This window comes from Dama dama, chromosome 2 (genome assembly GCF_033118175.1).
Source record: "Dama dama isolate Ldn47 chromosome 2, ASM3311817v1, whole genome shotgun sequence".
NCBI classification, from domain to species: Eukaryota; Metazoa; Chordata; class Mammalia; order Artiodactyla; family Cervidae; genus Dama; species Dama dama.
The window spans coordinates 6727108-6739148 of record NC_083682.1 but is presented as its reverse complement, the minus strand read 5'-3'; the positions used below and the strand labels follow the sequence as shown (position 1 = coordinate 6739148).

Below are 12041 nucleotides of genomic sequence, written 5' to 3'. Positions count from 1 at the left end.
CAACTCAGTGACTTAAACACCCAGGCACTGTTTCAGATAACAAAGAGTCTGGAGGTAGGGTGACTCCAAAGCAGGTTAATTCAGCAGCTGGGGATCCATGTTCATTTTTCTTCCTGCCTTGCCATCCCCAGAACACTGGCTTGTCCTGGCTGCTTCCCTTGGTCTCAGGTGGAATGTCGCCACTCCAGGTGTCACAGATGTGTTATTGACCAAGATTCCTGGCCTTCCCCAGTCCATAGAAATTGATCAGAGGCTAGACAAGAAATTCAGGCAAGGTTTTACTTTATTGGGGCCCCTGCTGCAGCGCGAGGGCATGAGAACAAGTAACAGGCTCCAGTGCTTGTTTACTCCCCGAGGGGGGACGAGTTTGTTCCTTTTATGGGGTGAGGGTAGGGGTGTGTCCAGGGGTCTGGCCAGAGGGGTGCCTTCAGTGTTTGGCCCACCCCTTAGGTGGTGCTCTGCGCAGAGGGCATGCACAGTACCTTGCTTTTGCTCCTGGCCTGGCCCTTCAGAAGTGACTGACGCTGAAGTTGAAGTTCCAATACTTTGGCCACCCAGTGCAAAGAGCCAACCCATTGGAAAAGACCCTGATGGTAGGAAAGATTGAAGGCAAAGAAGAAGGGGGCAGAAGAGGATGAGATGGTTGGATGGCCTCACTAACTCAGTGGACATGAGTTGGAGTAAACTTATTGGGAGATAGTGAAGGACAGGGGAGCCTGGCGTGCTGTAGTCCATGGGGTCGCCAAGAGTCAGGCACGACTGAGCAACTGATCAACAGCTTCAAAAGTGGCCATTGGGGTCTTTGGTCTCTGTATCTTGTCCAGAATTTGCCCCAACTGGGCATGCACGTGGTAATTTTTAGTCCCATACAGTTTCTTTCTTTTTTATTTATTTATTTGTTTTTTAGTCCCATACAGTTTCTTTATATTTTGTTGCTGGAGGAGAGGTGTGTCCGGGTGCCGGCACTGCAGCGAAAGGGTCCCAGGGCCCACCCTGTCTCAGATAGACCCCAGAATGTCCAGCTGAGGAAGAGGCTCTCTGTTTTTCCTGGTGTCTCTCTCTCTTTATCATGAGTCTTTCAGGTTGTTTCCACCTTTTGTCTGTGGGGAGTAAAGCTGCTGGGAGAAAGGAAATCAAAACCTAGGCAGGTTGATCTGCCAGCTTCACCCAGCCGGCCCCTTCGAGACAAGTGGCGGTGGCCCGCCTGGGGAAAGTACCAGACCAGGAGGGAGAGTTCCTTGTTTGGGCTTGACTTTGCCCTTGACTGCTAGTAATCAGGGTGTTTCCTTCTCCTGAAACACATCAGTTAGTCACCGACAAGGTTCCCAGCAGAACACTTTAGCTGGAAACAGACTCGCGACCGACCGACAGGTAATCCCTGACCAAGTAAATACCAGTGGAACCAGAAAACTGGGTCTCGCTTTCCTTAATTGGAGCCTGACTTCGGATCAGATATTGAACTGAAAAGAAAAGCATTCGCCATTAGAAAAAGAATTTAAATTACTGGTCTGTCCATATTTAGAATTTCTTGCAAATCGTTTCCACTGTATGTAACACTGAAATCCTTTGTGGTTGTCTGCCGCCAGAATGAATCTTTGACCCGGCAACTTTAAATGTGTGTGACACCGTTGGGAATTTTGAGAATTCTTAATTTAATCTGCGCTGGTCCAGAGGTGGGGGCCAGGATGAGGGAGCGCGCAATCCTTTTGTGTTGAAGGTTATGCTGTTTGTCAGCAGAGGCCTGTGCTTCTGTAGCTTGGGTTAGGAGACAGTAGGTGCTGGCACAAGAAATATCAAACTCTAACCTTTATTTCTGGAGGCAGTAAAGAGGCAGCCAAGCCCGGAGGTGAGTAGGAGGTGACGGGCAGCGCAGGCCCTGGAGCTGCTGGTGTCGCGTTGTGCTGCTGGTGGCTGAGGGCATTCTCAGAGTGGAGAGAGAGAGACCCCCGTCCTCCTGCCAGGGGCCCCGACTTCCTCTGCAGGGCTCCCTAAAGGCAGGCCTCGCCGCTGGACTGCGGTGAGGCTGGAGTGTAAAGTGCTTGCCTCTTCCCCAGCCCAAATTTCTCAGGTTCTTTCTTTATTATTTTTTAAATTAATTAGCTAATTAATTAGTTTTACTTATTTTTGGTTGCACCGAGTCTTCATTGCTGCGAGGGCTTTCTCTCGTTGTGATGGATGGGCCTCTCACTGCGGTGACATCTCTTGTTGCAGAACACAGGCTCTAGGCACATGGGCTTCAGTAGTTGATGCTCTTGGGCTCTAGAGAGCGGGCTCAGTAGTTGCGGCTGAGGGGCTTGGTTGCTCCATGGCACGTGGGATCTTCCTGGACCGGGGATAGAACCCGTGTCCCCTGCATTGGCAGGCGGATTCTTATCCACTGGACCACCAGGGATGTCTTCATGGGTAATGTTAATTGCCTAATTAATGAACTGATTTCATATTCTCTTTTGTGAAAGCTTAGTTCATGTCAGGTGGTGCTAGTGGTAAAGAAATCTGCCTGCCAGTGCAGGAGATGCAAGAGATGTGGGTTTGATCCTGGGTCAGGAGGATCCTTTGGAGAAGGAAATGGCAATCTACTCCAGTTTTTTCGCCTGTAAAATCCCACGGACAGAGGAGCCTGACAGGCTGCTGTCCATGGGGTCACAGAGAGTCAGAAAACACACACACACTGTTCTTGTCAAGAAGGGACTTGTCCTGATGAAGAGAGCAGGAAGGTCACTGGACCAGGCCCTCTGGTTCCTTGTCTAGACAGCGTCCATGACTCTCCTCCCCTCACAGACTTGGATTGTTCAGAGTCACGTACCTCCCTGAAGGGAAGGAGGAGGCATTAAAGCAGAAACACACACAACTCAGCAGGTTTCTCTGAACGACCAGTGATCACTGAGTTCTTGCTGACCCTCCCACTGATTCACTCTTTATGTTTCTTCTCTGTGCCTCTGTTTTCTGGTTGGTAAAATGTGGATGTTGCTGACTCTGGAGGAAAGTTGTGAAGAGCTAATGAAAGAGGCTGGACCTCACCAGGGGTAGAGAAGGGCCTTTGCTTGGAGAAGTGCACGGCGGTCACCCTTGCCTGGGGTGCAGAGCCGTCTGTGTTGGGATGGAGGAGGGGCCCAAGACTGCCCCCCCACCCCGCCTCGGGGAGCTGAGACATGCGTAGAAGCTGGACGCGGCAGTGTGCACCCCATGTATGGCTTCAAGTAAGTGATTCATGGATACGCTGGGTGGGATGTCTTCAGTGTTTGAGATGGTGACTCAAAGCCTACTTTTCCTTCCTTAGGGACACCACAGCCCAGAATCAGGCTGTTAAATGGGGGTTGATGTCCTATACTTTGTTACACTTTTCTAGATGAAATGAGTCTTATAAACAATCCTAAATGCTTTTTTTTTTTCCATTGGTGGAGGTAAAGACTATGTTTTTCAATAAGTGAGACAAAGAGCATGTGGAACATGATACATCTCCTGACAGAGGTCTGGGACACCACCTGTAACATTGCCTTGCCGACTCTTAACAGAACCAGAACTTGTTTAAACCTCTAAATCTTACTGCAGTTTTATAGGGACTACAAGGGACAGAAAGATGGGAAATTGTTTTTAGGGATGCAGTCAGCAAATTCCAAACCACAGGTGATTTATAGGACAAACCCATTTCTTCAACAAATAAACGGTAATGAGGGGAAGAAAGGATGGAGGGGACACCTGTAGATAAACAGAGACTTAAGAAGGGGATTGAACCAATAATGATTATGGTGCTGATTCTGCCAAGCATAATGAAGGAAAACATGTGAGACAATCTGGAAAATGTGGGTACAGATTTAATTTATGGTGTTAAGAAGTTATTGTTAATTGTTTTAAGTGTGGAAATGGTATTATGGATATGTTTTAAATGAGTATCCTTTAGAGATGTGTACTGAAGGCAAAAGGAGAAGGGTGCGGCAGAGGACAAGATGGTTAAACAGTTTCACCGAGTCATTGGACTTGAATTTGAGCAAACTAGGGGAGATGGGAGAGGACAGAGGAGCTTGGTGTGTTGCAGTCCATGGGGTCACAAAAAGTCAGACATGACTTAGTGACTGAACAATCACAATTGAAGTATTTACATATGAAGAAAAATAAAGTCTGGGATTTGCTTCAAAATAATCCACTAAGGGCTGTGGGCAGGAGTAGAAATGAGACAGGATTGGCTGTGCATTAAAAACTGTTGAAGCTGAGTGTTGGGTAAATCACGTTCATGAGACTGTTCTACCCTGTGTGCGGTTTGAACTTTTCTAAATAGTAAGTAAAACTTTTAATATTACCCTTCACACTGTTCATTTAAGATGGGAGTGTTTTGGGAACTCCTTCACCGTCCAGTGGTCAGTGCTTGAAGCTTTCACTGCCTTCGCCTGAGTGCGGTCCGTGGTTGGGGAACTAAGATCCCCCAAGACGTGTGGCGCAGTAAAAAAAAAGAAATAAAATGGATGCATTTTATTGTATGTAAATATAATATAATATATATGTATGTAAATTACACCGTAATCAAGTTGATTTAAAAAATAATTTAAAATGGGTAAGAAAAGTTTTCATGTTTTGTTCATATCGTGTCAAACAGTAATTTCAGAGGTTGATGCTACCTGACCCCCCAGGAGTGGGAATGATCTGACTTGTGCTGTATCTCCCACCACCCCCAACTTAAAATGAACTTTTACCATTTGCATTTCTGATGTTGCTCTAGCATCTCTTTGACTTGAATTCTGTGATAGGTTTGTTCATGTGTCTGCCGTCCAAATGGACGTTCCTTTTGACGCTAGAATAAGTGATGCCAGGAAGGACCTGTAGCCATCGCCAATGATAATCATTGAACATTCATTTAGCTACATTATCACAGCCAAGAAAGTTCAATTGAGTTCTAATTTTTATTTATTTTTCATGCAGTCTGCCAAGCAGCAAACTGGTCAGCTAGTCCGCGTTGAGCATATTCTTTGCTCCAGGCACTGTGCTGAGTTCTGGTTTTACAAGGGTGAACGTGCTCTGACTCTCGGGGTGGGAAGATGGTCGTGGATGCATGTAATTTCAGTGGTGTGGCAGGGGCCGTGGTGATAAAGGTGGGTGCAGGACACCGCGGGGGCTCCATTTACATTGTGCCCTGGTGCCCTGCCCACCTCCCTCCCTCTCAGCTCCCTTCCTCCCCTGTTAAGTCAGATGAGTCAACCGGCAAAATGTCAGGCAGATTGGGAAAGGCAGCTGGAACAGAAGGAACACTACTTTTGCCTTGTGAAACTTGTTACTTTTTTCTTTTAGATCTCAAATGCAGAGCTGAATTTATCATACTACATTGTGTTGACATTGTAGGATCCTTCTGGAGTTATTAATGTCATGGTTGTCATTTACCATCATCTCTTCTCCTATTCCGGTCCCCTATTCCTGTTAATTTCTTCTCTGATGCCTTTCATATTTACCCTTGGATATGTTTATATCCTTGTATGATGTTCTTTGTAAATTTATCTTAAGTGATACTATATCCCATTTCTCATTTTGACCCTCTTTTCACTTAAAACTATGATTTTAAGTTCTCTCCATGTTGTTGCATTTGTGTTGCATTTGGCTCCTTTACTGTATTTTATCACTAGCATCTACCTTGTTTTATTTCTCTGCTTCCTCCTAGAGATGGATACTTAGCTTGTTCTCCAGCTTCCTACACTACAAGCAGTGCTCTGATAAAAGACATCACGCGTATCTTCTTAGGGACTTGAACAAGAGTTTCTCCAGCTGAATACCAACAAGCCTGTTAGTCCCCTGAGTTCACTCACACTTAACTTCACGAAGCATGAAGTTAAACTGCTAAGCGTGACTGTTCCCTTTCTATTCATACCACACAGTGCAACACTCAAGATCTGATTGTCAGACTTTTGTCAGTTGATGGATGTAGCATGTTATTTTGTTTGATTTTGGCTTTTTAAATTATTTATTTATTTGGCTGCTCGGGGATCTTAGTTGCAGTATGTATGATCTAGTTCCCTGAACAGGGATTGAACCCAGGCCCCCTGCGTTGGGAGCACACGTCTTAGCCATCGGGCCACCAGGGAAGTCCCCTGTTGTCTTCATTCCTGTTCCTCTTATTGCTAAGTGAGGACAGGGATCTCAGTGTGTACTACAAGAGTACATAAAGGTGTTTCCCTTTTATGAATGACCTGGTCATATCATTTTCCCGTTTTTCCGGTGAAGTTCCTCATAGGTTCTAGGTTTTAATCCTTTAAGTGAAAGTGTTAGTTGCTCAGTCATGTCTGACTCCCTGCGACCCCAGGGACTGTAGCCTGCCCAGGCTCCTCTGTCAGTGTCCAGGCAAGAATACTCTTCCCAACGCAGGGATCGAACCCAGGTCTCCCACATTGCAGGCAGATTCTTTACTGTCTGAGCCACTAGGGAAGCCCAAGAATACTGAAGTGGGTAGCCTATCCCTTCTCCAGGGGATCTTCCCGACCCAGGAATCAAACCAGGGTCTCCTGCATTGCAGTGAATTCTTTACCATCTGATCTACCAGGGAAGCCCCTATGAATGACCTGGTCATATCCTTTTCCCATTTTTCCAGTGAAGTTCCTCATAGGTTCTAGGTTTTAATCCTGAAAGTGAAAGTGTTAGTTGCTCCGTCCTGTCTGACTCTTTGCAACCCCAGGGACTATAACCTGCCAGGCTCCTTTGTCCATGGAATTCTACAGGCAAGAATACTGGAGTGGGTAGCCAGTCCCTTCTCCGGGGGATCTTCTCGACCCAGGGATCGAACGGGTCTCCCGCGTTGCAGGCAGATTCTTTACTGTCTGAGCCATGCTGAGTTAGTTATTAAACATGCAACTGTCATCTCCTGGCCTGATCCATCCCATCTGTAAACTTTGTTCATGGTATCCTTTATTCAGCAGAAATCCTGTATTTCTGATACCTTAAGAAGCCCTTTCCTATCCTCAGGTCACTAAGAAACTATCCTATATTTTCTTCTAATTAGAAGAAACACATTAGGTTTATATGTGTCTCTTAAATTTGCATCTTCAGTTTGGTTGTTTCATCTCTAGATTTGTGTACCCGCTGCCTCCCTCATAGCTCCATCTGAATATCTTACAGATATCTCAAGCTTTTTGCTCTTTCATACTGTTCATGGGGTTCTCAAGGCAAGAATGCTGAAGTGGTTTGCCATTCCCTTCTCCAGTGAAAGTTGGACCATAAAGAAGGCTGAGTGCCAAAGAATTGATGCTTTCAAACTGTGGTGGTAGAGAAGACTCTTGAGAGTCCCTTGAACAGTAAGGAGATCAAACCAGTCCATCCTAAAGGAAATCAACCCTGAATATTCATTGGAAGGAACGATGGTGGAGCTCCTATACTTTGGCTACCTGATGCGAAGAGTGGACTCATTGGAAAAGACCTCGATTCTGGGAAAGATTAAGGGCTGGAGGAGAAGGGGGCAACAAAGAATGAGATGGTTGGATGGCGTCACCAACTCAATGGACATGCGTTTGAACAGACTCAGGAAGATGGTGAAGGACAGGGAAGCCTGGTGTGCTGCGGTCCACGGGGCCGCAAAGAGTTGGGCACAACTGAGCAACTGAACAGCAACATTTCAAACTTAAAATTGCTAAAACAGATCTCTTTATTTTATCCCTTTCCCATTAAAAAATAACAACAATGAACTCTCACAGTCTTTATTCATCTAAGGAATATGAATGGATGGTACCACAATCCACCCTGCTACTTAAGCCGACAACCTCGGAGGCCTCTCTGCTGCTCTCCTTTCTCATGTTCCCCCCTCCAATCCATCAGCAAGTCCCGTGCCATCCAGCTGCAGAAGATATCTGCAAATCTGTCACTGTCTCTTCAGCTCCACCCGCCCCTGCCCTAGGCCATGTCTGGACCATCATCTGTCTTCTGGGTGCTTTCAGGGTGGCCTCCCTCCAGTTCTTGAGCAGCTAGAGGAGCCTCTCCCAAACACTGGGCAGAGCTCGGCACTTCCCTGTTTAAAAAACCTCTGATCCTTTCCAATCAGAATAAAACGCAGACTCTGTTTATGTAGCCTCAGGACCAACACAACCTCTCTGTGTATCCATCTAACCTCATCCCTTGTTCTGCTCCAGCCAGACAGGTCTGCCCTTTGTTGCACTCTGAGCCTTTTTCTTCCTCGGGGCATTTGCATGTGATTCTCTTCTGGAATGTTCTGCCACTCGGCTATTTGCATGTCTGATTCTTGTCTGAGTTCTCAGCCTTTCCTAACGGTTCAGTCTGAATTAGGACACTCGCCCCAGTCTTCTGTCTCTGTCTTGTAGTCATTGTTGCTCTCTGACTGCGTGTTGTCTCTCGGGTACGTTCATAACCCCACTCCCTCACCCCGCTTTACAGCCAGCTTTCCGAGACTAGGGTGCCGAAGCCTGTGTCCTTCGTGGTTATACTGGAGTTTGCAGCCATCCTCCAGATTTGCTGGCAGTTAGGAGGTCTGTTTCGAATGAATGAGTGGGCCTTCAAGGCGGTGTCTCTTGCAGCGGAGAGTCCCGTCGGTATGCTGCCGGCTGGAGGAGCTGCTCTTGGCTTCTCAGGGAGAGGCAGGCAGCTGTTATTTCAGAGCACCTGCGATTAGGTCGGATCTGGCGCTGCCACTTACTGGTTTTGAGGCCTTGGGCAAGTCACTTATCTTCGCTAGATGTGTTCTGTCATTTATGGAGCAGAGATAACAATGCATATCTTGTTGGTGCTCATGCTCAGTCACTTCAGTCATGTCGAATTCTCTGACCCTATGGGCCATAGCCCGCTAGGCTCCTCTGTCCTTGGAATTCTCTAGGCAGGAATACTGGAGTGGGTTGCCATGCCCTCTGTCAGGGAATCATGCCAACGCAGGGATCGAACCTGCGTCTCTTAGGTCTCCTGCTTTGGCAGGCGGGTTCTTTCCCACTAGCACCACCTGGGAGTTCGGTGAGGAATAAATGAAATAACATGAAAACACCTAGCAGGCACCCGGCAATGTGTGCCCCCCACCCTCTGTCTCAAAGTAAAGCTGCCCCCTGAATTCTGATAGCCCATCACCTGCTCTGAGTCAGCTCCTAAACACCGGTGTCTGATGAAAAACGGTATTTCTAGGGGATTTCTTGGCAGTCCAGTGGTCAGGACTCTGCGCTTTCACTGCTGAGGGTTCCAGTTCCATCCCTGGTAGGGGAACTAAGATCCCACAAGCCACACAGCACGTCCAAAAGACAAACAAAAAACCATGTCTCTTACAAATAGTCATGTCATATACATGTTAAGCCAAAATTTTTTAAATTGCACAGATGCATTATTATTCCTGTTTCGCTGTAGGAAGAGGGGAGAGGAGCCAGTCCCCGGGACATCACCTGATGACATTATTTTTCTGCTCCCTTTCTTCTGTCTTCTCTGCACGAACCCTCAGCTTTCTTTTCTCTTGGTTTCCTCTTTGACTTCTGTGGCTGCCAGAGGCCTCACTGATGACTGACACTTGGGGTTGAGGACGCTGCCTGCCTCTGTCCAGGTCATCGGAACAGCCAGTGAGACTCCGCAAGGCTCCTGGTTTGTAATGTAATATCATACAGGTCGTCTTGGAAAGATTCTGCTTGCGAGCAGGCTTGGGGGAGGAGGGCCACACAAAGTTGCTTCTGAAGGAACAGATTTGCTTGCGTGTGTTGTCCAGGCTTTGATATTCGGCAGGTCTTTTTGTGAAATGTACCTTAAAGCAATCCTTTCTGCCTTTGTTTTTTTTTTAATTGTGAATCTGTAGAGTCTAATGGGAAAAAAAAAAACCAGACCAGTAAAACAGTTAAACCAGTAGTATTTGTCTGGGTTAAATGTGATACTGGGTGAGACCTTTAGCTTCCTACTTTTTCAGCCACCTGTGAAATATACCACGTGTTTATTCCCATTTCTCAGAGATACGCAAAGCTACCTTTATACACATCCGTGAAAAATACTTATCCTTGAGGTCACTGCTCCAGGCCTCTGAGCCCCGCCCTCGCCCCAAATCCCTTTCCACTTCAAGCTCCTGCCCCACAGCCTGGCTGCAAGGGGCCCCAGCGGGCTGGGTGCCGCCGGAGGATGGGCCGGGGGTCGGAGCAGCAGGGGCTCCCGGAAGACATAACTCCTGCTTTCCCTCCCGACGTTCCTTCCTTCTGGGCATGAAGTGACACTTTATCCCTGCCCTTTCTGATCTGGACAAGCAAATACAGAAGCAGATGGCAGATAACTGGTTCTGTTTGTTTTCGTTATTTTCCCCTCAATTGCCTGGCTCTGAAAGCATTTCCAGGGGTGTATAGCCTAGTGTAGTTTCCCCAGGTTGGGAGCATCCTCTGACAGTCCCACCTGGAGCAGCCAGGTTGTCCTGGCTGACGGCGCCCCCTGATGGCCTGTGGATAACGCGGCCACCTTCCTCTGTTCCCACCCTAACCGGGGTCTTCTCTCCTTACCCCATTTTGACGCACTTTTGTTCCATCTTGCATTTTAGATAATTATGCTTCAGCTAACCCTTCTTACCTCCTCTTCGGGCTTCTTATTGATTTATCTGTTACCCCAAAAGCATCTTGTTTTTTTGTCCCCACTCACTCTTTTCATTTTATTTATTTTTTTTTTTTGGTTGACTTTTAATTTCTGAACAAAATAAACAAAAAGCCATGATACACAACGTTCAAGCTCCGTGTCACAGGTGGAAAGAAGCAGAGCTTGAGGCTGTTGTATCCTGCCTTAGACAGAAGGACAGATAAAACCACGAGACACCAGCAGAGGGAACCAGGTGGGCCAGGGCCCCAGGGGCTGCTGCTGGGGGAGCCGTGGAAATCTTTTCATTATGCTTTTGAAGTAAAAGCTTTCCCCCATCATGGCTAAAAAGCATTTAGTGGCATGTCCTTATTAAGGCAAAAGGAAGGACCAGATTTTGAAGTGAAATTAGGTGCCACAATAAAGACTCACTGTGGCCAACTTCTAGAGCTCTTGAGGTCCGTCAAGAGCTGCTTTCAGAGTCTTTCTTCTTTTTTTAATGTTTATTTATTTGATGGCACTGGGTCTTTGTTGTGGCACACAGGATCTTTCTGGTTGTGGCATGTGAACTCTTAGTTGGGGCTTGTGGGATCTAGTTCCCTGACCAGGGATGGAACCCAGGCCCCCTGCTTTGGGAGCACGGAGTCTTAGCCACTGGACCACCGGGGAAGTCCCTCCCTTCAGAACCGTAACAGATTTTTGTTCCTCTTCTCAACCTCCTTCAACTAAATTTGCTTTGTCTTTGTCCACAGTATTAGAATTCAAAATAAATAAAATGCTTCTTCAATTTTATTTTACCTTATCAAGTACAAGTATTCCTGTGGGATTTTCTGCCACCCAGAAGAGGTGTTGATGCTCAATATCTCAGATGCTTTGTGGACTCACCATGTCCAGGCTGAGAGGCTGGCTGAGGAGCCTGGTTCCTCCTGGCTTTCCTTCTCCAGCTCTCCACATTTTTAGTGCTGTTTCAAATTCTACCCAGCCGACTTGCAAAACTCGCTTCTGGAATATAGCCCATCTGTAAGCTGAATTTTTGTTTTTGCTTTTCAGCTCATAATCAGACTGTAGAGAAAGTGACATTGACATCTATGGATTTCTCATGGGTTATGCGTCATGAGTTTTATGCAACAAAGAACGACACTGCTGAGACCTCATACTTACCTCTCCAGCCCGAATTCACTCTTTCAAAACCCCTGTTTTGCTTTTAGTAATGAAGGGGAAGGAGATGAAACAGAATTGGCCAGCACCTCACCACAAAAAAAAAAAAAAAAACCCTCAAAGTACTGCTGAGGACAGCAGTCATGAGTCCACAAATCATTTATCCTGTCCCCCCCATTTCCCCTCCCCGAGAGAGCACTGTACTTAGAGTGAAAAGCGAGGAGCACCATGGTTCCCAGTCTTTCTGGCGTTGTGAGCGCCTTACGTTATTTAATTTTGTGCTGTTAACTTTTCCAGAGGTGATGTCATCTTTGGGACAGGATTGTATCATTTCGGAGTTTAATGGAACCTCAAAGATCATGTTGCTTTGTTTCCCACCTTACGGGGTCCTCCCT

General features: G+C 46.7%; 1 protein-coding gene across 3 annotated transcripts in view; it reads left to right on the top strand.

Annotated features, from left to right (window-relative positions):
• The window catches only part of PACS1 (phosphofurin acidic cluster sorting protein 1), a 144184-nt gene that overhangs the window by 48015 nt on the left and 84128 nt on the right, over positions 1-12041 (top strand). The window contains exon 1 of one of the 3 annotated variants that reach the window (XM_061163213.1): positions 3169-3197. The exons of the other annotated variants lie outside the window; for them this stretch is intronic. Within the exon in view, the coding sequence (XP_061019196.1) occupies positions 3184-3197 (14 nt within the window). The 5' untranslated portion in view covers positions 3169-3183. Of the gene's footprint in view, positions 1-3168; positions 3198-12041 lie in introns of those variants that run through there. 3 annotated transcript variants of the gene reach the window in all.